This window comes from Opisthocomus hoazin, chromosome 6 (assembly GCF_030867145.1).
Source record: "Opisthocomus hoazin isolate bOpiHoa1 chromosome 6, bOpiHoa1.hap1, whole genome shotgun sequence".
Classification (NCBI taxonomy): domain Eukaryota; kingdom Metazoa; phylum Chordata; class Aves; order Opisthocomiformes; family Opisthocomidae; genus Opisthocomus; species Opisthocomus hoazin.
In genome coordinates, this window is record NC_134419.1 from 80,211,665 (window position 1) to 80,238,228 (window position 26,564).

Consider the following 26,564-nt stretch of genomic DNA (forward strand, 5'->3'; position numbering starts at 1 on the left):
GCAGGTCGAGCCGAGGTGCTGCAGCTGACATGGGGTGCACAGCACAGGTGGGAAGGCTCCGGCCCTGGCAGAATTGTACCAAACCCACCACTGCAGCAGGAGTTCCCATTGTTAACTGCACACCAGCTGCATCAGCTTCTGTTTATATTTCTCATGTTCCATTTTCTCTTCATTGCCCAGACACAGAAAATGTCAGCTGCCTGTTAGTGGCTTGTGGGCAGCTCCTGTGTTCGCCACAGAAAAAACAGAAGAACAGAACTGCCGCCAGTGCAGCTTCTGTGGATTTGTGTCTCTACAATTACTAGGAGATACAGACTTGATTTTAAGCAGTGAGCAGACACTTGAATAGGAAGTCATGAACGTCAGACTTCTTTGAACGCTGATCCAACCCACAAGAAGAAATACATCAGGCGACAAAAGGAGCAAGTCTCCTTCTGCAAACCTCACTGAACTACGGTGCTGCCTGGAGTAACAAAACGGCTCAGGGTAAACCCAGGCAATACTTACTTTAATAAACGATTATAAAAGTGCTTAAGGAATATTTGCTGTATCATGCTGATATAGTCATAGTTTCATAAGAACAGAGGACATTGTTCCTTATCATTTATGACATTAAGTGCTTTGTAATTGGATTGTCCAACCATGAGCATTAACAGAACAACCCGAACTCACAAGCTGCAGCTTCTAAGGATCCGTAGATAACTTTGATGTACACTGTAGTTTCAATTTTATTGGTGCCAAATCCTGCACCTGATGCTGAAACATCCCATGCTCTTGGTTCAATTAACCAGCTTGTGGGGGTGTGCTGTCTGATGGCTTGTCAGAACAAAAAAAAAGATCCAAATGCTGGTCATATTTAAGCCACTAGGAAATTTATAATTAACATTAGCAAGGCAGGACACATCTTTTCACTTTAAAAATAAGACTTCTTTATGTCAGCCCTGTTAGACCATCAGTGTGCACGCTGGTTGCCCGGCTGGCACAGAGGGCAGGTGAAGACATGGCGGCCACCAAGGACAAGGCCCAGGCTGTTGGTAGCTTACAGCTGAGCATGGCGGACCGGGGGTTTCTCTGAAGAGTACAGCCAGCAGAACAGGACCTCCAGAGCTTTCCCCCTTCTGGGTCTGCTGCCGTCAATGCAACAGGCAGTGCAGGTGATCAAATCAGGACTACTGCAACACAGCCCACTCCAGGGCTACCCTCCTCCTTCCCCGGCGCAGCACAGAACAAACACAAGCAAAGGGAGAAGAGCGACAATCATCAGATTGCCAATTATTAATCCAATCAAGTGCCAAAACATTCTGCTCTTCATCCTCACCGCTGGATGAGAGTTTATGAAATTCAGTAATGCATTTAGGTCAGGTTTCTTTGTGGCCACACCACACTACTCAGCTCTGCCCTTTCCTACTCCCACCGTTTTTCTTGTGAGAGTCCGTGGGACTCCTGCAGAACCTGGAAATCTCCCACTGTACAACATCTCCTCCTCCCCTCGGAGACCTTTAGCTCTCTGTCTCCTCACCCCATAATTAGGTTGGCCTTTCTCAACACCAGCACCAGTGTTTGATTCAAAGACATCTGCCACTCAACAGACAGCATATGTTAATCCATAAAAAGGTCTCCTTAGTCAAAGACTAGAAATGAGATTGCCCTTGCGGCTGGGGGGGGGGGGTGGGGGGGCTGGAGGGGTGGTGGTGCATGCAGATTTTAGAATTTAATATTGAAAAAAGTCACATGTAAGAGCTGGGAAGAATTTGACCAGGAAACAGCTACCTAACCTTGGTGCATACACAGTGATGTAGGGGAGGCAAAATGCCTGCCGACCCATGCCACGGCAAGCTTTCCTTGCGTCTCTGGGCAGAAGCAGCCTCTGGTTCACCCTGGGACATCACTCCTGCTTCCAGACGAAGAGGAGCCCCTGCAGCGATGCTGAGGACGCACAGCCCACAGAGCCAGCCGCCGTGGGTCTATCGATCCCGTCTGCCACAGGCACCATCTGCGTCTCCCTCCCGGTGCTCCCAGCACTCACAGAGGGTTTGCAGCCTCCGAGGCTTCTCCTGCAGCACCCCTTGCTATGCCTCCTCTGGTGTTTACAAGCTGTTGTACAAACAGTGGAACAGCAGTGATAGCAGGGAATGAAAAACGAAGGCAGCGCTCCCTTCAGACCCGGGACACACAGCACGGGTTTCGTCTGGCAGAAGGGGACCACAACCAAGTCCAGGCAGAGATAATGTGGTAAAGGACTATCAGGCAAAGAATATGGCAGAGAGATGTCCTAGAGGGTCCAGCCTGCAGCCCTAAATTGTCAGAGAGCTAGCTTGGCTTAAAAACAACAACTAAACATACATTTGCAGTAGTCCCAAGTAATTGGAAAAACCCCTTGTTTTCAGAAGGGCACACGAGAACACGCTGGACATCCCCGTGCCCAGGGACCCGACTGCCACTCTCATTCCGGGTGGCTGGAGACCACTGTGGAACTCTGACAGGGGATTTTGTGGAGAAAAGAGAAAATGCCCCTAAGAAAGCCTGGCTTCGTGCCTCCAGCTTACAGGACTGAGCTGTACCCTCTTGGGAGTTGTTTCTCTTGCCTACACTGTAGCGGCACTGCCTCATTTTACTCTTTATAGCAAACAAGAACTTCATAGTCTTTACACAAACATGTCATGTGGAAGATGTATTATGGATTTGCTGTCTTGGCTTCCTCCCACTAACGACCTTTTTGCAAACTGCAGTAGGAAAGCAGCGTATATGCCTGTCACTGGGTGACTTCAGGGCTGAGAAAGCCCTGGGAAAGGGTGCAGGGCCTGAGGAAGGCTGGGCTGCCTCAGCAGCAGCAGCATCTTCATCTCCTTTACTATTTTGGGGCATTACCTGATCCACATATCCTTGCTTTGCAGAGCAGAGCAATGGAAAAGTGGGTTCCTCAAATGGCAATGCAATGATGAGTGCAGCACACCTCCTCAACAACAGCAAAGGCAGAGCTCCAAAGGAGGGAAAGGCTCCATCATTGATTAAACCGTGTTATTGGACACCAAGGAATCCTCATGAATTCATCACACCAAACCACACATGACTTAGCCGAGACAAGCCTTGTTCGGATCCTCTCGATGTTGGTGCACTTTGATGGCAAAAGACGACTTGATCGATAAAGGAAAAATCACAAAACTGCAGGCGAGGAGTAAAGAGGCTCCGCAAGCACGAGGTGGAAAGCGTCTGCAAAGTGCGGGGGGGCAAACCAAACGAAAACATCTCACGGGTTATTTTGTAGTGGGTAGAGGAGAGAGGTTGGCTCACGCAGAAATTCACTCTTGGCCATGCCTAGGACCTGCGCCGCATTTCTCTACCCACAACGTGCCGCTAGCACGCCCAGCGTGCTCTGCCGGTCCTCCACGGCCCAGGGCGGGAGGCTGCCTGAGCAGGGGCACTGCTTGTGAATAAAGAGAGGGTATCACGGAATCGTCACAGAATCATTACGGTTAGAAAGGACCTGTAAGGTCATTGAGTGGAACCGTCGCATCACACGCTGCACCAGAACGCACCGGGGGATGCAGTGGCCGCGCAGCCCCAGGGCAGGCGATGCCACCCCACCACGGCCATCTGCTCCGGGCACGTCCCCACCTGCCCGTGGAAGCCTGCAGCGTGGCCTGAGGGCCACCAGTGGGTTGCTGGGTGGAGGGGGGCTTCCACCCTGCACTCCCCGTGCCACCCTGCTGTCCACAGCCTCCTGGCTGCTCCCACCCTGTCCCACGCCGGCGTGACTCACCCACAGGGAATGATGGGGGCTGGAATAAACCCCAGGCAGCTTCTAAAGCAAATGTTAATAAAGCACTGGGTATATAATAATAACAAAAGTGGGCAGCTTTTACTATCAATCACCATCTTATGCAGCCTGCCGTGCCCCGCGCGTGCGGCTCCGGGGGCCAGGCCACGAGCAAGGCCTCTGCCTCCGCCATGGCGGGGCATGCCCAGCGAGACCTGGCCGGCGGGGCCGGGAGGTGGGACAGCAGGGGCCGGGGGTCTCGGGGACACCGCTCGCCTGGCCGCCCCGCAGCTGAGCTCATGCCCACACGGAAAGCCAGCGCGCCCCGACTGCGCCTGGCATTTCAATGCCCAAGGGCTGCGTTCGCAGCCTTTCTTCTGGGAGAAACAGCTCCAACATTTACAAAGCTGGAAAGCAAAAAGACAAAGGATCAAGACTGTGTTGATATCAAAGAGGGATTCAGCTTAGCATAGACTTTGAGGGAACTTTATTTACAGTATACCACTGGGTGGGCATTTATGACCTTTAGAAAATGGATTAAAGCTTTCCTACAGCCCGCTTCGGGCTGTGTGAATCGTTAAAGCACCAACATCACGAAGTAAAGCCCTTCTGCAGAGCAAAGCGCGTCCCAGGCGAGCGCTCTGCGGCAGGGCCCGCGCGAAGCCGCCCCGGAGCAGGGTCTCCCTGCAGCCTCCCAGCGCGGGTGGTCCCACGGTGGCGGCCAGCCGGGGAGGTGGACACGACCCCACCGCCCGAGGACACCGGCCCTCGCGGCTGCCCGTGCCGGGGGGCTGCCGGGGGTCCCTGCTCTCCAGGCCCCCGCCGAGCCGCCTGACAGCTATGAAACCGCCTCGCCGCCAGACGGGTTCCCTCGAACCTTCGCAGGTCCCATCAGAACTTCACAAACTACTCAAAGGAAAAAAAAGAAAAAGAAGAGAAACGAAAGCAACGCCCTGCAGGCCCCTGAGGGCTGCCAGCACGGGCCCAGCCGCCCCGAGACACATCTGTTCTCTCTGGGGAACGTCGCTTCACGCTGCTGCTCATCCCAGCCCCCCTCCCCAGGTTTAATCCCCTCTTTCCACCAACAGACAAAGACATCAATCCACGCTGAAGAACCTCAGCTAGGTTTTTTACTCCTTCAAAGCCGTACAGTGAAAATAATGAACTCCCCATAATCCTACCCAGTTCTTCACTCCTCGGAACAGGCGGTGGTGGCTGACCCGAGGGAGCATCGGGAGGGGAGCCCGGGTGGGAAGAGGAACACGGGAGCGAGCACTCCTTTGGCTGCCTCCCGGTTCGGACCGACAAAGACTAAAGCCAGGAGCGGTCAGTTCTCAAGAAGGAGGCGTCAGGATACGCGCAGCGCAGCCAACGCCACCTGAGGTTTCCGGGTCTCATCACGTCTCTGGTGGAGCGCAGTGAAGCTCGGAGCGTGCTTCCCACCAAAAGAGGGGTCACAAACGGCCTCCCGCGCCCCGGCGCGACGACGCGGCGCGGCGTCACCATCTCGCAGGTCACTGTTGCACACCGAGGGCCCACAGCCCGCTTTGAGGGTTGGGACACTGGCTCTAAACACCTTCCTGAACACGGGCACATCGTGCTTAAATCAACCAAAGCAACTAAATTACTCCTAAATGTCAAGGAAGAGTTTTCAGGTAGGTACTTCCACATTTCCTGTAGTTAAATGCAAGTTATAGATGACTTTGTAAATGTAAAAAGCTTCTCTCGGCATCAAAGGAAGTTTAGCATATTGACATAATCATCCAGAAAGATAACAGATGAATCATTTCAGCATTTTGTTGGAAGTGTATATACAATTCTGATGCCTGATAGACTGCTACGTGCTAGACTTAACCTTTCTTTAACATAAACAGAAAAGGAAGCAGCCATGAGGAGCAGCTCTCTTCAAAGTCAAAAAGGTCCTGCCCTGGGACAAGAATATTTTTTTTTCTCCTTTTCATGTTCTGAGCAGAATTAATTTTCCAGCACCAAGTGCTGCTGCTCAGCAGAATAAAACCTCTCTTCTCTGGAAAGTTTACATTTGGAACTACAAGTCTTCTCATACGAGCTTGAAAAAAAACGTTAGCTGCTATTTTTTAGTAAGATTCTGAGTTTGGATTTGGTCTTTGATGATAAGCAGAAGTCACAATACCCTGAGAGTTCTGTTCTCACCGGGAGTGTCTGGGGAGACTTTCCTCTGCTGTTTGCTTTACCTTTACAGCGCTGCCCTGAGGAAGGACCTGAGCTTGTATTTAATCCTTCTCCATCATCCAATAAAACCTCAGATATATGGCACTTTCACCTCTTCTTGCTCGAGAGACATGGCTGCAAATACAGGTGACTGTCTAAAACCACCCTCTCCGCGACTTGCACACTACTCAGCGTTACGCTTTCATCAGCCCTGATCCCATGTGGACTTACAAGGAAGCCAGGTGGGAATTCCCGTGGGCAGACTGTGCCCTGAGCACGCCAGAACAGCGTAGCAGATGCCTCGGTGTTCATCAGCTAACCGAGGCTGCAACGGAACGTCTTCGTCAGCCAGCAGTGCTAACGGCAGCACTATGACTGTCAGTGTCCACCCTCTCGACTCTGAGAAGAACTGGACTCTACCTCATCGAGACTGCGGTTGGATTTTCCAGACCAGGGAGAAAGAAGAGCGGATATGCTTCCCTCTGATCGCCCAGCTTGTCTCCAGTGTATTCGAGCAGCGTGTGGAGACACGAAGGTGCTTGCGCCGTCCTCTGAACCAGTCTGTGCTATTTCACAAGCCTGACTTCGCACATTTTGCACAATTTCAAGGGGCATTGCCCTGCCCTGCCCTGATGCTCAGTCCTGGCACAAAGCCCCACACCACGCAACCATCATATGAGAAGATTACGACAACCAAATTCATCAATTTCCATGAATTATCCCCAGGGTTATTGCTCAGACGGCTTCTGTCCTTTGGGTGCAGACACCTCGGCTAATGGGAGGGGCACAATGACTGCTGGGGCACAGGAAAATGCAGGTGACAAAACGATGGAACAGCACCAATGCAACGGCGTCTCGAGCACATGCCAGGGCACACACACATGCACACACACACACCAAGCTTCGTGCCTGCAGTGCAAACAACTGGTGTAAAATGCCATGGCAGAAGCAGCAAATAGTTATCTACACAGGGACCGAGTGAGAGTCTGTGAAAAAGGGAATGAAAAAGGAATAAAACTAGGAAACCAACCAGCAACTGATTTCCAGAGCTATCCAGCTTTTTGATCATCACCTCCCACCTCCTCCCACATGCTTGGCAAATAAAAAGCATGCTAAACAACAAAAACACTTCAGCATAACTCATTTCTGAGCGGGAAAACAGCCCAGGGCTTCAGAGAACCCTCTTGACCACATCGTGCCAGCTCAGTCAATCAGCCAGCACAACTTCCAACACCTTTCTGACTTCCTGTCACCCCTCGCAACCTACAGATCCTCTCAGGAAACAGAAAACAGGAGTGTTTGCCATGAAATGGTCACAACCATGCCGGTAGTCTAAAATACAGCTGTTTCACCAAGATGCCAAGAATTAAAGCAATGCCAAACAGCAACAAGGTACTTTCCTGAACACATTTTTCCCTGTTTACTTAGCAGTCATTATCCAGCAATAAAAATAGCCTATTTCAGCACCGTTACTGTTTCAATAAATCATAAGTACATAACAGCAGGGACCTGATAAAGCATACAAGCAAACTCAAGACCGAGCGTTCAAGCCTACCTTGCCAAAGCTTCCCTTCCCAATCGCCCGGAGAATCTGGAAGTGGTCAAAGTTCACTATAAGGCAAAGAAAAAAGAATTTAAAATTGTAAACGCTTTACTGCAAATATCTTATATTCAAAAAGAAGAGAAGGAGACAACTAAAGAGCATTGGTCAAGCTTTTATTAAAAGTCGCCGCCTCCCGGGGAAGACGCGAGACAGCGGCTGGTCTTCCCTCAGCAGTGTCCTTCTACCTGCTTGAAGCAGCTAGCGCACAGGTGGAACCAGGTTACTAAATAAGTTCCTCAGCACAAGGTAAAACACAGCTTCGACCCATGTCAGTACAGGAGGAGTCTCAGAGATGCCCTAAGCATGTGAGCAGAGCCGGCCACCAGCCCGTTGTGCCGCTCGTGCCTGCCGAAGGACAGCATCTAGAGCATGGCGACCGACTCCCGCGCCCTGCGTGTGCGAACCCACCTGCACCAGGTCTGTTATTTTTTCCAGAGCCACAGTGAGGAATAACGACAAGAAAGGACGGTGCAGCTGAAACACTTCAGCTACTGCCTCGATCAGCAGCCACTGCAAACAAAATTATTTTTACTGAACTATTCCTGTGATCTAATCTAATATCAGTCTTAAATAAATAAAAAAAGATGTCTGTTTGTACCAATAACGAGATAATCCCCACTGCCATACAGCTGGAGTGCCTCACAGACAAACAAATAAATAAATACTGTCACAAAAGTCAGCGTAAAGTACACAGCTTTACCCTCCTTTCACAACTGCCTCCTCCTACCTTGAAGTCCTCGCAGCTCAGTAAGCTGCAGGGCTGCAAGCGAAGCCCGCGGTGCACACGCACCCTGCACATCAGTGCCGGCGGCTGCACAAGCACCGGCTTCAGCTTTCGGGCAGCCCTGAAGCGGTCAGGCAGCTTCGGTTCCTTCCAACTGAACCATCCCACCCCATTCCACTCTGCTCTATTCTCGGCCCTGCACGCCCGTGAAACAGCCGACGTGTTGAAGAGGAGCTTGCTGACGGACTGAGTCGCACCCTGCTCAGCTCCGCCCGTCAGCCCTCCGCCCCGAGACCCCGGCCGGGCAAGGGGACCCTCAGCATTTCCTCCCCAGAAGGCTCTGGAGGCTGGACGAAGAGAAATGCCTGGCACAGGCTTGGGGATCTGCAGCGTGAACGATGCGCGAGATGGTCAACGGGGAGCACTGCACCCGTGTTCGACTGACAGCAAACACACAGGAAGAGTGGGAGCAAAGAATTCGCTATAAATATTCCGAGTCCCACTCCCAGATCTTAAATAAATGCACATCTGTCATCTCTGAGGATGAATCAAAAGCCGACACATGCCCATGGAGTTCTTATTGCCCTTTTGTGCTAGGCTTATATCCAAAATATTGTTATTGTCATTTTTGTGGGACATTTTCTGGAGCTCGGAAGACTTTGCCAAATGAAATGGAAAACAGAGCCTGGGCCAGCTCCTAGGACGTGTCTCCCCGCGCTCCCCACCCACTCCGCAGGCGACGCTGAAGGGCAGACACGGCGTCTCCTCCCCGGGATGCTCCCAGAGACTGCACGGGAGACGACACGGGGACACCGGCGTCGCCACACGAGTGGCGTGTCACCGCCCCACCACTGCCCCTCTCCGCGCGTGAACAGCTCCTGCTTCCAGCAGGACTCGGAGGTCTCGGGCTGCGAAGCCACGAGGTACTGGCACGGACGCCGGTAACGCCTGGGGCCGGCGGGGCCGAGACGCCGCAGGAGCTGCGGACTGGGCGCCTGCTCCCTCCCGTCTGGCAAAACCCAGCCCGGGAAGGAGCGACCCGTGGCCAGCATCCTGCCGAAGGGGTTCCTGCCACCTCTGTCAGAGAGACCGTTGTGAGCGACGGGCAACCGCAGCTCCGCTCCGTGCACAGATACTCGTTCTGAAATCCAAACCGTCAGCACTCCCAACACGGAAGCATTTGGGGCAACAGATCCCATTAATTGAACTTCTGTCTCCAAGAAATACTGAGAGAGGAAGCCCAGCTACAGTGAGAACCTTTAAAGCACAGCGTTTTCCTGGCAATTAAACCGTGTGCAAGCGCTCACAACCTGCGATCTCTCCAGGAGGGCAGTTTTCGGCAATTCTTTATTGTAATGTTTGGAATAGTGTGTAAAAAAGCATTGCCGCTGAGAAAACAAAACCACAAGTGTCATTTCCATGTATCCATGACTACAACTGATCCAGAAAGCATGCTCTAGTCAGCAGTCAAGAAACAAATCTAGATATGAATATTCACCAGGCCCTTGAACCTCTCGGCCAGGATGTCACTCTGAATAAACGGGATGCACAGTTCTGCCGACCTGGAGTTCAGATGATGTTAGATCAACAGGCTCTGACTGGTTTTTTTCAGTTTCATTATTTTCTTCGGGAATTAGTAAGCAATCCCGTAAAAGAAAAAGCAAACCTCCACATTTGAGGAAGAAAATCATAGTAGCAGCGTGTTGCCTTTCGTGCACAACACCGTGGATTTCTAAAAATGACAGCGTATCACTACAGAATATGTGATCATCCCCAAAATAGCAACCCTGAACCTGCCTGGAACAACGACGTACGCTCCCGAGACTCCGCGTTCTGGGAGCTGACAAGAGAAAGCTGTCTATCGCCCGCGACTAGGAGGGCTGACTATTTGGGGTGACTGGTACGAGCCCGAGTCCCAGCCGCCGGTGGAGGGTTTCACGACACGCGCTCCCAGCCCTCGCCCCTCCGCAGGACCATGCCCACCCACGGCCGTGACTCCAGCACGGCGCAGGTCTGACAGTCGCAATCTGTAAGCACGGAACCAGCTTTGGCTTGAGGTTGACCTGGAGGAGCCCGCAAGAGGGGCAGAGGGACCTGGAAACCGGCTGCAAGGTACAAACGCACGGGCATCAGGCACCGCGGCGCGGGACGCCGACTTGCTGGTCGCGCTGCAACCCAACGCCATCAGCGGTGCCGGGATGCCCCAACGGGTACTCCGTTAGCTCCTCACGGAAAAGCTACGCTAATTACTCCTGCTGACTCCTCTAGCAGCTCGTGATCATATCGTTATGGACTGCGGGATGTAAGAGTCGGTATTTGCTGCAGAGACACACGCCAAGTGACAAAGCATGAATCACAAATAACGATAAGTACGGCGACCTGGATTTGCTTCGCTCGGCGTGGTTTTGTGCTCCGTCTCCAGCAACGCACGGCGAGCGGGACGGCAGGGTTTCACACGCCCGCTGGACCTCACCAAACCGCACGCAGCCCAGTCCAGCCCGCTTCACAAGAGAGTGCCAGGTGCTGCACTGACATCTCTGTAATTAAGATTTCATTGTAGTCACAAAATGTACTGTGTGACAAAGCAGTCTGGATGCACAGCCCCTATTTTCCAGTGATACAAAGAGAATGAAGAATTTGTTTCTCTGCACAAGTTCTTTATACAGGAGGATGAGTACGCCTTCATGTGAGATGCAAAAAAATGAGGTTTTTGTCTTTACCGTCTTAAAATTATGAACACTTTCATTATTTTTGCTGTTTTCTCTGCATTTATTTACAAAATATAGAAAAGTATGGCAAGATAAAACTGCCACAAAATTTCAGATACACAATGGACACCCAGTGAGGGTTCATCGTCAGGACCTGGTATTAATGTCCAAAAGTAGGAAAACAATGGCTGCAGTCAGTAAACCTGGCATCCAATATCTTCAAATCTGGGGAAAACAGAAAATTAAAAATCACATTTTAAGGACTGAGTCAACCTTTCACTATTTATCTGCATGCTTTCCAGCTTCATCAATAAAACCAGGGAGGTTTTAAACTCCAGGAATGACTCTCTACGACGCTACAGACCTAAGCAATTCTTTTCTGAGTCTTGTAACAGCAAACATGTAGAGCTAGCGTGGCATGACCAGCTTTCTCTTTCTGGCACTGTATTTCTACATGTTAGCATAATTAATAGCATTTGTCTACCTGTTCTCTTACCGCAGTCCAGCTCTGGAAGAAAGCACCACAGTAACTGATGCAGAAACGTTAGCATGAGGCCACAGTAACCACAAAACGCCAAGGGTTTCATCTCACAGCAAAGGGCGTTACGGCTCCGACTTCAGCGCCATGGCACACGCCGCTCCCAGCGCGAGGGGACAGGCCACCTCCGCAGCCCCCGAGGCCGGGGACGGGGCGCGCGGGCAGCCAGCCCGGCCGTGCCGGGAGCGGCACCCGGGGCGCAGGGCACCGCAGCGGGGAGGGCGGGCGTGAAAGGCGGAGGACAACGAAAAGCAACCGCAGCAGGATCAACAGAGGTGGGGATGGGGAACGGCTTCTGGAGGGACAGGGAGGGCCTGAGCAAGGGGATCGGGCAGAGCAGGGCAGCGCCTTAAGGGACGCGGAGGCACCACCGCAAACAGAAACCTCAGAAAACGTCCAAAGAAGCTGCGAACCTGCTGAACACAGCAGGGGAGAGAGAGAGGCAGGACAACGGAAGGGACAGGGAGGACTCAACGTGAAAGGCTTTCAAACTGGAGGATGAACCCAGCGCATTGGGAAGATGGGGGAGATCAAAAGTGAGATTTGGGATCAGAAATGAGGCAGAGCGACTTGCGGGGAAAAAGCAGCGGTCTTTGACAGAGAGAGGGAACAGAGGGCAACGGGGAGCGATACCTCCGCGAGCCTGAAGCCCTCCGCACGCAAGGCATCCATTGTTCTCCAACTGGAAGGCTCCATACGGCGCAAGAAACCACTGCTTCCCTCTCCATCACTGGAAAAAGCACAAGCAGTACGTTCAGTCGCCAACATCTCAGGCTGATCTGTTTTGCCTATTCATATCCACAGAGAAGATTACATGGGTGAGAAAAATGGAAATACAGTACAATATGACTGACAGGAAACTCAAGTGAGCATTAACTACCCAGGAATTCAGGGAACGCTGGTAGATAATGAAATAAATTAAAGGTATAATACAAGCCCAGTGCTATAAATGAACCCCTTTAGAAACTAAGGATTCAAACATACTATTAGGAAGCAACTCTGAAGTGGTGTAAAACCAGCGAGTTATTGTATGATTAAAAATGAATCTCTGCAACTCCGTAAGGAATTAAATATACCATGCAAAGCAACTGCAAAGTCATTTTAGGAAGACTGGATTATTGATATTGGGTACAAAAATGTTTGCATTGGCCAGAAACCATTCCTAATTAGGTAAAAAATACTGCTTGCATTGCCCAGGAACCCTTCCAAACGAGTGCAAGCGTATTATATTCATCTGCTTCTCCATCAGCGAGCTCAGGAGGCACTGCAGATTGTGGAGAAAAACACAGCACCTCGTCCCTTGTGCTCTGCGTGCTTTACAGAAGCTATTTCTGTTCGAAAAACCCATGTTACTTTGCAATAACAACCCAGGGAGGCAAACAGGTTACTCATTAACCACCCAGCTGAGCTCTCCGCTGGCACAGATTACTGAGCACTAAATGAGTTCCCGGTGCTCTTGGCCAAAAGCAGAGGAGAGAAGCGTGCGCTTTACCTCGGCGAGCTGACGGGCAAGCAAGGCTGCTCGCATACGCCGCGCAGCTCTCACAGCCCCGGGGCGGACGCGATGTCGGACGCCGGCTGCAGCAGGGCAGATGCAGGTAACGCTCGCCGGAGCCCCCCGGACCGCCCGAAACGAGTGGCTGATGCCCCGAGGCCAGTACCGAGGAGCGTTGTGTTTCTCCGTGCTCCCACATGTCCAGCTAGTACTTCCAGAGGGCACTGCCTCTGGGCAAAACTCTCTGGTAAATGGCCCATTTTATAGTGGTACCGCTTGCTAAACAGCTTCCAAGCAAATTACAGGGTGGTGGTATTGAAAAAGCAGACATTCCCCAGGGATTCGCCCCGCGACCACGCTGCAGGCGGAGCAGCGGGGCTGGCCGGCCTTGGAGCCGTGCCGGCGTGGGCAGCCTGGGAGCCGCGGGCTCGGGGCCGGCAGCGCTGCCGTGCGCCCGGGGCAGCCCGCTGCGGTACCGCTCTCCTCGCCTGGCCGTCGAGCCAAGGCTCACTGCTCATCAGCCCACGGCACCTCGCTGATCCTGGGCCCAGGAACCTCGGGCACCGACCGCCAGCCCAGCGCGGGGTCTCACAGACCCCCGCATCCCTGCCCGCAGCCGCTGCCGTGCCGGCGGGCAGCACAGACACCCACCGAGGGCAAACCTCCCCGCACCAGGGCTCTGCCCGCAGCACAGCTCGAGGAGCCGCTGCCCGGCGTGCAAGCGGCCGTGCTCCACCTCGGACACGGCTTCCTCGTCCCTGTGAGGCCCGACTGCCGGCTTCCCGGGGCAGAACCGTCACGTTAAATTTATAACAAAACTTTATATGCAGCTGGAACAAAACCTCCCTGACAAACAGCCAAACTCTTCCAGTGCACCGAGTCTAACGTGGAGCAGAGCTGCAGCCGTTTGATCACAGCATCGTCTCGTCTGGGCTGAAAGGACTGCTGGTTAGAGCCCTAGCAGGAGCGGCAGGAACAGACGGGTTTCAGCCCAGCTCCTCGGATGCCGCCGTAACAAGCCCCAGACCTGCTTCCTGGGGCAGACGCACATCTCGGAGCCCAACACCGAGGCGCAGGCTGTGACGCAAGCAAAGGATGATGTGGCAGAGAAAGTCAGTCTCTGCCCCGACAGCAGCAACCCTGCTGCCTCTCCCGCCTGCCAGGCAAAAAATTCCTCCTGCGAGGAAGAGCGAGGAAGGACGGGTGCTCTCCGAGGGGCCCCTCGCTGCCTGGCCTCGGACCCAGGCCCGAGAAGCAGAGAGCTGGCAGCGCTGGTAGCTGTTGGAGCATCACTGACAGTCTAGATTAGCTTTGCTGATTATATAGAGAAGGCAAGCCAAGATTTTTCCAATTTTTGTATCTTCTACCAGCATTTTCAACTGCTGACAGCAAAAAAACTGGGGGGGAAAGCAACCGTGAGTGGAGAAGGAGCAAAGCTGATACACAAACTCTTCAGGAACGGCATACTTGAGTGCTAAACACAACGTTAACTCCACGAGGCCGTGAGGGTCCGAGTGCTGCCCCTCCGAGCCGAGCAGCTCATTTCCCACGCTGAATAAGCTGCGCTTCGCCTGGGCGCCTGTGACCACACAGCCCAGAGCCAGACAGAGGTACAGCCTTCGGTGACCCCCGCCTCGCCCGGTCTCTGGGCAGGTGGGACGGAGCGAAGAGGACGTGCAGGGCCAGGACCCCGCTCGGGGGCACCCCCGGGCCCCCCGGCGCTGCCGCGCACGCTGCGGCTCGGCAGCACCCCTTCCCTCGCCGCCGCCAGCCCAGGCGCGCGGCGCGGCTCTGCAGGGCGATCACCGCTGCTCCCGCCACCGCACCAGGAATTATTTTTCTTCATCTCTCCCTGCTCTTTATCCCAGAATAGAACAGGAGGATCAGGAAGGTCATTTGTGCCATTTAATTCTGGGGCGGTTCGATCATAATTACAAAGTTTGATTTTTCCAGTGGCACAGGGGGAAAAAAGAGGGAAGCGGAGCGCTGGGCAGCCAGCTCCTCGATCGCGACGCCTGCTCCCCCCAAGCGCCCGCTGCCAGCCCTGGTCCCCAGCCCGGGTTATCGCCAGGGTCAGCCCTCTTCTCCAGCAATCCAGAAGCAGACAGCCAGTTCCCAACGGGCCAAGCAGGTAAACATCTCACCCAGATGGGGAAAATTAACATTAAAATGTACTACGACATTCCTCCCTTGAAGGCACGGCATTTTGCATTAGAAAATCAATCTAATCAAATCCATCTTTTATCAAGCTGACAGATTGGATGTGTACTCTAGCCTTTAGTTCTTCTGTTGCTATTTTCCCCCACTTCCACAGCTTAGAAAATTTTATTTCAAGTAACTAAAACTGATTTACCAACATAAAAAGTCTTTATAGCACATGTCTATAGTAACATAACATTAGCAATAAACATCTGCTAAACGTTACTTAACGGTTTTGCAACATATGTTCCGAATGACAAATGGCTGACTTCGGATGCCTTGTAAAATCTGTCGGTCGTGCTGTGTTCAGGGCTAGGCCGTGACTGCCAAAAACCCCGAAGTAAACAGAAAGCACCTTAGTACAGCGAAACCGCTTTCGACAAATTTATTCCAACAGAAGCTGTAGAGCTGGCTATACCAAAACATTGAAATAATTTCCTGCGTTTAATTTCATTTTTTAATGGCGTGTAGGGGGGTGGGAAAGTCTCTCTTCTTCTGGAACATTTGCAAAACTGACCTTGACAGCACTTTTCTGTACCATAAGACCTCCGCTGCATTTTCATTTTAAAAGGTAAAAAGAACCAAAGGCCAGCACGCTGCCCGGCAGCGCCTTCTCCGCGGACCAGCAGGCTTCTCTGGCTCCGCACTCCGGGTCCGTCAGCTCAGAGACAGCTTTCCGTCCAAACCGGTACTGATAGCAACCATTCTCATTAAAAAATCTTTGAAAATTTTTCCAAGTTTTCCCCGAAAACTAGGCTGAGCACAAAGTTTGGGGCAACTTTGTCATTTCCATTTCAAATTGAAAGCTGATGATCCATTTCGCTCAGCACAACAGAAAAGTTTGGGACTCGTCAGCCTCCGCTCCCTTCCTCGTCGACGCTTTGCGTACGTACCACAAGCGGCAAGGTTTGCTGAGCAGCGCCCGTTTAAATACAATTAAGGAATTCTCATAGGAGGATGCAGAAACCTTTAGTAATCAGAAACAAAGTCCAGCCAGTGAAGAAACACACTGCTTCCAGGAAGAAAGTAAGCCAGCTCTAATCAATCCTCCGCATTTTATGAGAAGGCAGCTACTAACATCAGACGAACCAGGAGTCCTCAAGGGACTTTGTGATGAAGTAGAAAGCACGAGGAAGAAGAAGAAAACGTTTAAAAAGTCTGTAAAAAAATTGGGGATGTAGAACTTCAAGACCATCTCCAAAACTAAATTAGAATATATATGCAAGAGATGGATCCTTTAAAAGTCTAGGAAAGCAATTTAATTAGGAATTCCTTTGATGCAGGATTTTTCCCCTCCTTTATGGGGTTGCGTGCCTAGCCTCATGCGACCCCAGTTCATCATTTCACGTCCTTAAACACAACTCCCGATAAACGCTCTCCATGCAGCCAGCAAGAGAGTTTTCATGTCAGCACACCCCGTTCAGAGAAATCCTCCCGTCACTATTTTCTTCCAAAAGCCACCTGAGCACAGCAGCCAACCCAGCCGCCCACCTCCAACCTCACGCCAGCGTGCCGGGCCGCTGCTGCCCGTGCCACCGTCCCTCTGCTCTCAGACTGGCCGCCACCACCCGCAAACCGAACCCCGGTGCTGCGAGCCAGGGCAGGCAGCCCCCCGGGGCGACGGCAGCCCCCCGAGAGCTGGCCCCCGCGCTTGGGACCCAGCACGGTGTGCGCGGCAGTCCAGCCAAACCTACGTCCCGCGCACAGAGCCCTCGTTAGGACTGCTGGAGAAAGGACACTGACAATTAAAAATACACTCATCCAAGTTCCGTTATGCAAGGACATTTTCGCATTTTACCGGTAGCCATACCACCAGGAACACGCAGCGCGGGGCAAACGCAGCCCTCGGCTCTTCCCTCCCGGAGAGGGCCGGGCGCAGCGCCGGGCGCAGAAGGGCCGGCTCTCCGACGGAGGCAGCCGGGCTGGCCACGCTCCACAGAACCTGGCACCCGCCGCAGCCATGCGAACGGCACGCTGCCTTGCTGCTTCGTTACAGCCTGCCTCATCGGACCTGCCACCTCATAAAACATGGACATTGCAGCATTCCTCAGCCTCCACACACGCGAGGGAAACCTGCGCTGCACCCTTGAGCTGGATCCGAACTGTAAAGTGTTTAAACCCATCCAGCGACGCCTGATGAATTCTGGAAACACGGGCATGCCAGTACGGTTTGCAGCTAAGCTTATGCAAAATCATACGTAAGTGGAAGGAGGACGTGTCTTCAGACGGGGTTTGCTGGGATTTCCATCCTGAGGCCACCACCGAGTCCCCTGCCCTGCTGACACGCGAGAGATCCCACCAGCCGGCAGGACCAGAGCCAGTCGCTCTGACGGCAACCTCTGTGACAGCAACGTTCTTGCTTCTGTTTCTTCTTGGCAGCCAACTCCAGCATGACCTGGGCTGGATAAGGCTCCGGGAGAGACGGGGAAAGACCAACATCACACAGCTCATGGTGCACGGGCAAAAGTCACCCCAGGGACCTGCAAGTCATGCGTCTTACCTCACTCCTGGGTATGCACAGCAGGATGCTTCCCCGGGCTTCTCTTCTACACACAACTAGGAAAACCATTACTGCCGGTTTTTACTGCTCTGTGGGGAAGCAATTCTGTCAGCCACACTTCACTGCCTTCTCTGAAACTTCTACCAAGCATGGCAACCCACGGCAGCGGCGCAAGCCCCTCAGCCCGCAGGGAACCGCCCGGCGCGGCGCGGCGTGAGCGCAGCCAACGCTGTGCACTGCGTGTGCCAACAAAACACACACTCAACGGATCACGAGCAGGGTGGGCTGCGGCTTTCTGGCACAGTTTTGAAAGCACTCACCATTTTTCAGTTCTGTCTGATGTAACAAGGACAGATCTTTTTCACATTTACGCCACTGTAATAATTACATTTAGTGTCCTGAACTCGCAGTGTCTTGAACACATGTTTTATATCAGGGCTAAACTCTGGTTATTTTCATGAACTTCGCTCACCGTGTGGTTCAGACTGTACAAGGGAAACCACAAAATGAGAAGTTCATTTTTAAAATCTTTTCAACCCACAATTTGAACAGAACGCTGACAAAGCTGCCTTTGGAGGGTCTGACACGACGAGCCGCTTCAGATCCTCAGGTCTTCAGCGCACGTGTGTCCTGAGCAGGAGCACAAGCCTAAACCTCGTACCTTCTTTCAGCAGGAACCTTCCTGGAGTGAATTTGCAGAATTTAAAGGCTGCAAAGCATCTGTGCTGCCCTCCTGCACAGGAATGTATTTTGCTCCGAAAGCACGCTACCTTTCATGTTATAGCTTCTTCTCTATGTTAATCACTCTAAAGTTGCTAAATTATTCACCGTTCAGAAAATACATTTTCATTGCCTAGAGTTGGCAGTCGAAAGTGACGTACAGAAATAGGTCAGTCTCATCCCATAGAAGAATTAACATACCCTCGTGTGCTTCCCCTCCCCCCAGCTGCCATTTTTGAGCTCCGCTCCACGTGAAGGTGGGCCAAATTTAAACCGTCTGCATTTTTCATGCTGCTCCACCACGCTAAACCCACAGGCTTCACTATGTGCCCTGACTTTACATTTTTAAGGAACCGCACCCAGCAACAAAATTAATAGACCGACTTTTGCCCGGTATTCCCACAGACCACGGGCAAAGCTTTAACGATAATTGCAAAGGACGTGACCCAAGTTTTCCAAAGCTGCTACCTCAGCTTGAGAAAAATCCCTCCGGCCTGGAGCCCAACCATCACCACCCTCGGTTTTTTCATCTGCCTTGGAGGGGGGAGCAGGTTGTGGGTTTCTTTCCTTTATTTTCTTTACCTACGTATCTCCAAAATAAACAGATTTTAACATGACATTTAAAAAAAAAGGGGGGGGGGAATTTTGCTGGCACATTTATGGTGCTGTTTTTACACATATCCAAATTAAATGCAATTTGCTCAGGACTGTTCCCCAGCAAGCTGTTAGCCATAATATGCCCAGGCTGCTGTCTATTGGGTCCACATCCGTTTTTCCTCGCTGGGAACCACAGCACAAGGGCCCTGTTCAAGCTTTCTGTTCCTGCTCTGCTTTGCACAGGCGGAGGTGGCACTCGCCAGCATCTGATTACATGGAAATCGTACTGGTACGTCAGCCGCCGGGAAACGGGATGCAGCTCAGAGGAAACAAGCAGCACGTGAAACCAAAGCACAAAGCAAGAAATCTTTAACAGACCACTGCCGGAATAGATGATAAAGAGCAGAATCAACCTCGAAGCCCAGCACGCCGGCAGAGCAGTGAAGGAGATCCAGCCTGGCAGTGCAGAGAGGGACAGGCGGGACCAGAGCTCCAGGCAGGCGCTGCCGCCGAGGACACAGCAGCCACCAGCCCTCTGCTCCGTTCCGGGCTCCATCTCTGATCCAACGTGAATGGAACCGACTCTCCCTTTGTGCTGCTGTTGAAAAGCCTGTCCTGCGGCGCACAGCGTGCCTCGCGCCGCGTGGCGTACGCACAGAGCGCTCTTACTCTCAGCAGAAACCGTGCAAAGACACCAGAGCAGAATCACACACAGGCTGGACAGCTTGCTGCTCGCAGGTCAGTGCTTGCAGCTCGCAGACGGATAAAGAGCAGAAATGACGAGAAGAGGTCCATGAACCGCTGGGGAATTCTAAGTCCAAATTCCACTCTATTCGCAGCAGCGGCGGTGGAGCTCGGGGATGACATTCTGGCCCAGCAGAAGCCCAGCAGGAGGCTTTCCAAATGACTTCAACGAGACAGTGGTTTTCCTGGTAAAGCTCTGGAAGGCACCCATCTCACTGCATCAGAAAACACGAGCCGGGTGTTCAGTTCTGAGAAGCACCAGGGACCTGCCTTACGCCAGACTCACAGCTGCAGAGCTCAACACTGGCCGCTCTCGGCAGGGTCCCCAGCCGTGAGGCTGGCAGAGAGTCCACGGCAAAGCCAGGTCCTGCAGGCGTCCACGCTTTGCCACAGGATCCTGCGTGTTCGTGATTCACACCAAGTAACAGGGGTGCTGGTCACAGAATAAAACCTGCCCTGCCTTATGCAGCGGATTAATTACCGCATCGTTTTGCTCCCGTAGCAGGTCAACGCGATCATTACCAACTCAGGAAAACGAGGGCTAATAATAGTATTGCTCACAATCTCATTTTGGCATTCAATCCAGACCAATTGTTCAGCTCAATAGCAAACAGCTTACACCAATTCCTACTAACTTTCAATACTTTGTTGAGAAATACAGAATTCACACTGAAACGGCACAAATTCTAATACACAGCAGGATTAACTCTTCATGCTTTAAACTTCATTATGTGCAGTCAGGTGGCACTTGATATTCCTTCTTCCTTCGCTAAACCCAACAACACACGTTTAATGATTTCGGTGCACATACGCTGATGGAGCTAATTAGGCCTCCTGTAGGGCTGAGCTCAACTTTTTCAGTGTTGTCTAAACCGAAAACAAAATGTTCTAGAAGCCATACTGCGCAGCACAGACTCAGTGCAGACAACTTGCTCCTGTGAATCTACAACCACCCAACATTGTTTGCTGGGAAAAACGAAAAGATCTCAGAAGATAAATGCCGAACCCTCCATTTCCTGGGCTTTCACAGTGTTTCACTGTTGACCCCAGTTTCAAGAGGATCAAACTGGGAACCAAATCGAAACTTTGCTTGTATACTTAGAAATGGATTGTGCTAAAGGCTAAATAAAATCTTAATCTAAAAATACAAGCAATAAACAAAACAAACTCCTCCAGCTGTAACTTGGTATTGGATGTGTGAATTTGTTGCTAAAATTCCATTTGTTTAAAATTCTTGGCCTGTCATTTCTTCAGCAAAGGTTCATGGCCTCAAGTTGCATCAGGTGAGGTTCAGATTGGATATTAGGAAAAATTTCTTTACTGAAAAGGCGGTCAAGCACTGGACCAGGCTGCCCAGGGCAGTGGTGGAGTCACCGTCCCTGGAGGGGTTCAAAAAACGTGTAGATGTGGCACTTCGGGACATGGTTTAGCAGGCATGGTGGTGATAGGTTGATGGTTGGACTTGATGGTCTTGGAGTCTTTTCCAACCTTAACGATTCCCTGATTCTGTGATTCAGGAACTGGGGATGGGTATCGTTTTGGAAGCGTAACAAAGCAGCCCCAGCTGGCAGCTCTGCCCAGTGCAGAGAGACCCTCCCGTGGGGGTCCTGCGCTTGCTGAGCGGGTCTGTCGGGTTCCTCGGCACCCCAGAGCTGTCTCCGAAACGGCAGGCAGGCAGGCAGGCAGGCAGGCGGCTCTCGCCAGCAGAAGGCATGGTGCTGCCCACCAGCCCGGCCACCTCCCTCTCCCCTCCCCGTGGTGGGGCTCCAGCGTCCCCACAGCCCCTGCGCCGAAGGGGACCCCCGGGGTGGGAAACCCCCGGCAGCGCTGCCCGCTCACGTCCGGCGGAGATGCCTCTCCGCTCCGACAACACAGCCGCTATTTCTGGATCCCCGGACTCCCACTTCGCATGTCAGCAAATCCACGTCTCAGAAACACATCCTCTCTGCCCCTCGCACGCATCGAGCGTTCTGGGCAGCTGGCAAGGAAACTGCGACTGCTCACTGCAGCGCCCAGCTAGCAGGCTGCTCACGGCATGGTTCAACTGGGCGAGCACCGGGGACACCGGGCCCCTCTGCAGGAGGAGGTGGCCATGGACCTTCCCCTGCCCCGCGGGCAGCAGCGAGCATCCCGGCTGCCTCCTGCTCCGGGCTCTGCTGCCCGGATCACGGCGAGCCTCCCGCTGCGTGGCAAAGGCGAATCGGGTTCCCCGAAAGACCGTGCCTCCTGCCAGCACAGAGGCATTTCTGTCCTCTCCCACGCAGGCACAAACAGAGCTTCAAAACCAAATCCTTTTAACAAGCAACTCGTTGGCATTACGTCTACATTATTGTTAAAGGCCTGACTGCAAATCCTCCAGGTCAGTCTCATTAGGTATTACCCAGAACATGACTTCAGACTGCAGAAATTCACGCCTGTTGAGAAGACACCAGCCTTCTCTTCCTGGAAAACCTAAATTCTGTGTTTCTGTCATTTCTCACAGCAGAGAATTCACGCCCTGTGAAATCATCGGATGGCGTGACCACAGAACCATCCACAAAAGGACTATACAGGCTTAGCCAGATCCCGACGTTAAACTGTCCTCTCTCGTCCTCCCCGCTCCCCCACTTGTACTTCATTCTCCCCCTCCCATTTTATTTCACTTACAAATTCACATTTCTTTCCTCCCACTCAAATACTGTAACAAACTGGTACTCAGCTCCTGCTGGGAACAGGCTGATCAAAATGCATTAATTCAGGTAAAATCCTTTCCACTCTTCTACAACAGCAAGAGAAAGTTGGAAAAGATCATTTTGAAGTCTGAGATAAGCAACTATGGCGTTCTTGCAGAAGCGGCTCTCTATCGCAGCAGGTGACACCTATTACTGCAAAGAGAGCTAGTTAAACTATTCATTACTAAATTAGCCCCCTTCCTGTCTAACCATCACTTGAGAGCCTCTCCTGCTCACCGCAAAGGCATTCGCCCTGCCCGCGACGGCTGGCCTGGTGCCCAGCATGCCCAGAGCTGCCTCCAGCACGGCTCGGCGAGCCGCAGGAGCCAAGCGCAGCCCTCGGGCAGCCGCAGAACGTCTCCTTCCCGGGGAGCGAAGCCTCGGCACGGCGGGTACTTCGCGACGGAGACCCGCTCCATGCGGCAGGTACCGCTGCGTCGCATTACAGCACGCCGAGCCACGAGCGGAGCCACCAGGGCAAGGCGAGCTCCAGCGGTGGTGGCCAGCCCCCAGCCTCCCCCGGACCAGGCTCGGGCAGGCGCAGGGGCCACGGCTGCCTGCTCCCCCGTGCAGCCGGCCAGCGAGCGCGGGAGAGCCCTCACCGCTACCAGAAACGAGTCGGGGGGGTTGGAGCACCCCAGAACGAGCCTGGGGTAATGAAACGTCACGTGAAAATCAATCACCCGGAAAATAAGGATGCTCTTCATGCTTAGAATGTGTATGTGAATGTACAGCATTGCTTAATATAGATGTGAATATTAACATTAAAGTATCTGTGACTCCAGTAAACATAAGGATACCCGCTATATTCTATAGATTCTATAGCTGACTTACACCTCACACGGTAGAATAAAACAAACCAGTATTCAGTACAGCTTTTCAGCTGAGTAACACTGGTGCAATAACTCTGGACCATTTCTGAGGTCTAAGGAAAAGTACCTGCCCACCAGTGGACACCCGTATATTCTTGACTAAAATTGATCCGACAAATCTTAGTACATAGAGTTTTCCAATTTTTTTCCAGGGGATAAAAAAAAAAAAAAGAACTACTTCTCTTGCAGACCACAGTGACCTTTCAATAAAGAACACGAGGTACATGCACCGCAGCGACGCGTACGAGCGCAGCCGCTCTGTGACCCTCCCGCCTAGCGAGGGCCTCAGGCAGGAGGGATCGGAGCTGCGGAGCCGCCTCGCGCTGGCCTCCGGGGACGCGGCAGGGAGGGCAGTGCCCACACGGACCGCGCGCTCCTTTCAGGCGGCGTCACCAGGGCTTCCGACTGCGAGTTTGCGGGAGAGGTCATCTCACTCCTACATTGCATACGGACTCTTCGTAACCGGAGAACACCACAAAGACTCTCCCAAGTGCAACTGATTCTCTACCACACGGCTAGCATTTGATGATTTTTCTCTACTTTCACTCTTTAATACGGCAGCAGAGCTGCCCAGAGGTGGAAGAAGTCATTAAGGCTGGGGACGGCAACAGGGACGCACAGCCTGTACGGGATGACCGAGCCCCGACCCCCCGGCGCCCGCAGCCCCGGGTCCCAGGAGCACGCCTAGAGGGACGGGAGCGATGGAAGCCCAGCCGGGGCTCGGCAGGGCTTCTCCAGCCCTAGGGAAGTGCTCTCCTCCGCAGGACGGGTCAGACAGGATGACTGTGCTGCCCTCAGTTTGCTTCAGCAGCTCCTCAATGGAAACACCGAGAGGTTCCCATCCCCTCCCTGCCCTCTCTGCACATCTTCCCAGCTCTGCTAAGGGATTTTCAGCCAACCCTCTCCGCTCCCCACCCAGAACGCGGCTCGGACCAGCGGGTCTCACCACCATCCACAGCAGGGGGACCGAAAGCCTCAGTGTCCAGAAACCTGCTGCCCCGCGTGCCAGGCAGAGACGATGACACCAAACTGGCCAGGCTGATGACACCAAACTGGGAGGTGTGGTAGATACACCAGAAGGCTGTGCTGCCATTCAGCGTGACCTGGATAGGCTGGAAAGCTGGGCAGAGAGGGACCTGCTGAGGTGCAACAAAGGCAAATGCAGGGTCCTGCACCTGGGGAGGAACAACCTCATGCACCAGTACAGGCTTGGGGCGGACCTGCTGGAGAGCAGCTCTGCGGAGAGGGACCTGGGTGTCCTGGTGGACGACAGGCTGACCATGAGCCAGCAGCGTGCCCTGGCTGCCAAGAAAGCCAATGGAATCCTGGGGTGCATCAAAAAGAGTGTGGCCAGCAGGACGAGGGAGGTTCTCCTTCCCCTCTACACTGCCCTGGTGAGGCCTCATCTAGAGTACTGTGTCCAGTTCTGGGCTCCCCAGTTCAAGAAAGATGAAGAGCTACTGGAGGGAGTCCAGCGGAGGGCTACGAGGATGAGGAGGGGACTGGAACATCTCCCCTACGAGGAGAGGCTGAGGGAGCTGGGCTTGTTCAGCCTGGAGAAGAGAAGGCTGAGAGGGGACCTAATAAATGCTTATAAATATCTGCAGGGTGGGGGTCAGGAGGATGGGGCCAAGCTCTTTCCAGTGGTGCCCAGCGACAGGACAAGGGGCAATGGGCACAAACTGAGGCACAGGAAGTTCCGTCTGAACATGAGGAAGAACTTCTTCCCTCTGAGGGTGACGGAGCCCTGGCCCAGGCTGCCCAGGGAGGCAGTGGAGTCTCCTTCTCTGGAGATATTCAAGACCCGCCTGGACAAGGTCCTGTGCAGCCTGCTGTAGGTGACCCTGCTTGGGCAGGAGGGTTGGACTGGGTGACCCACAGAGGTCCCTTCCAACCCCTACCATTCTGTGATTCTGTGAGAGCCCTGCTAACGAGAGGGGAGCACGCCTCTCCGTTTGGGAGCCGAAAACAAGGCCCCTCGCCCAGCCGTGACCCCCGTGATGGCCCGGCCATGCGGAGGGGACGGCTGTCGGGCAGGGCACCGCGCGAGGGGACAAGGCACGCAGAGACCGTGGGGTGCACGGAGCGGTGCGGACCGGGAGCCAACGCAGGCTGCCCATGAGGGAGGAGATGCCCGGGGTCGCCGTGGCCTGGGAGCCCGCGCGGCGGAGAGGAAACAGCAAGCTGAGATGAAGACAGACTAGGAAAAAACCACAATCAACATAATGACAGCAAACAAGAGGAAATGGTGCCATCCGGAGCTGATGGCCTTCTCGGTTATATGTCACCACAATTTATCTTCCAGACAATCTGTCTGCTGATGCACCGGATTTAAAGCAACTCCTTAAAGTGTGATGTTCCTATCTAGCAGCCACACACTAACAACCTGTACATTTTAATTTAAAAATCTGCACGAAAAACAAGCAAGCATGGGAAAGCCTTACGGCTGCGGACTGCTCAGTGCTGTGCTCCAGTGGCTGAAGTCCCTGTCCTGGAGCAGGCTGTCCCACTCTCATTATACGCAAATCAGACTGATGTCACCGGAGGCAGGAACCCTGTTTGCCTGCCAGGAGAGCGCACGGCACAGCCACCCCGAGGAACAGACTTGAAAATATGAAAAAAACCCAAACCCAGCATAAAACTGGTGCCAAGAGCACCCAAGTACATACACGAAGCAATAATCCCCTACAAAGCATCCTGAGCACCACCTTGAAACACAGAGCCAACGCGCCAGGGAAGTCCTGCCTTCACTGAAACTAGTGCAAACTCCCCCAAGCCAAAGGGGGGTTAATCGCCGAGGAGACAGTCTCACCAAGCAGGTGGGGGCAACACTGGGGGCTATTTCTAACATTAAAACCTTGTCCACCGAGGAAAGGTGACGCACTGCCTGGTCCTCTCACCAGCTCGCGCCGCTCCCTCCTCCATCTCCTTGCACTCCGTCTTGTCTCCCTCGTCTGCTGTTGTGCACCTCATGCAGCCGCTGCTCTATGAACAGCACTGAGAGAAAATTATTTAGATTTTTCCTTAATTATCAAATTCAAAGAAATTCTGTGAAACAATACAGTCAATTGAATAAAATCAAAACCGTTCCCTTCCCTCAGCCTCTGTTTCCGTACCTGACATCTCAAGAAGTTTCCAGTTAGATTTAATGAACCGAAAGTGTTCTCTCCCTATTCCCTAAAGGCAAATACTACTTTCCTACCTCC

At 53.0% G+C, this 26,564-nt stretch overlaps 1 protein-coding gene across 2 annotated transcripts in view; it reads right to left on the reverse strand.

Moving 5' to 3' along the window:
• Nucleotides 1-26,564, reverse strand: part of STK32C (serine/threonine kinase 32C) — an 87,458-nt gene that overhangs the window by 34,367 nt on the left and 26,527 nt on the right. Inside the window, exons 1-2 of one of the 2 annotated variants that reach the window (XM_075423997.1) lie at nucleotides 12,154-12,174; nucleotides 7,503-7,558 (exon numbers count right to left, since the gene is read on the reverse strand). Coding sequence is in view for 1 of the 2 variants with exons in the window: in XM_075423996.1 (XP_075280111.1) it covers nucleotides 7,503-7,558 (56 nt within the window). In the remaining variant the exon portion in view is untranslated. Of the gene's footprint in view, nucleotides 1-7,502; nucleotides 7,559-12,153; nucleotides 12,175-26,564 lie in introns of those variants that run through there. The other variant, XM_075423996.1, reaches the window with a different exon arrangement.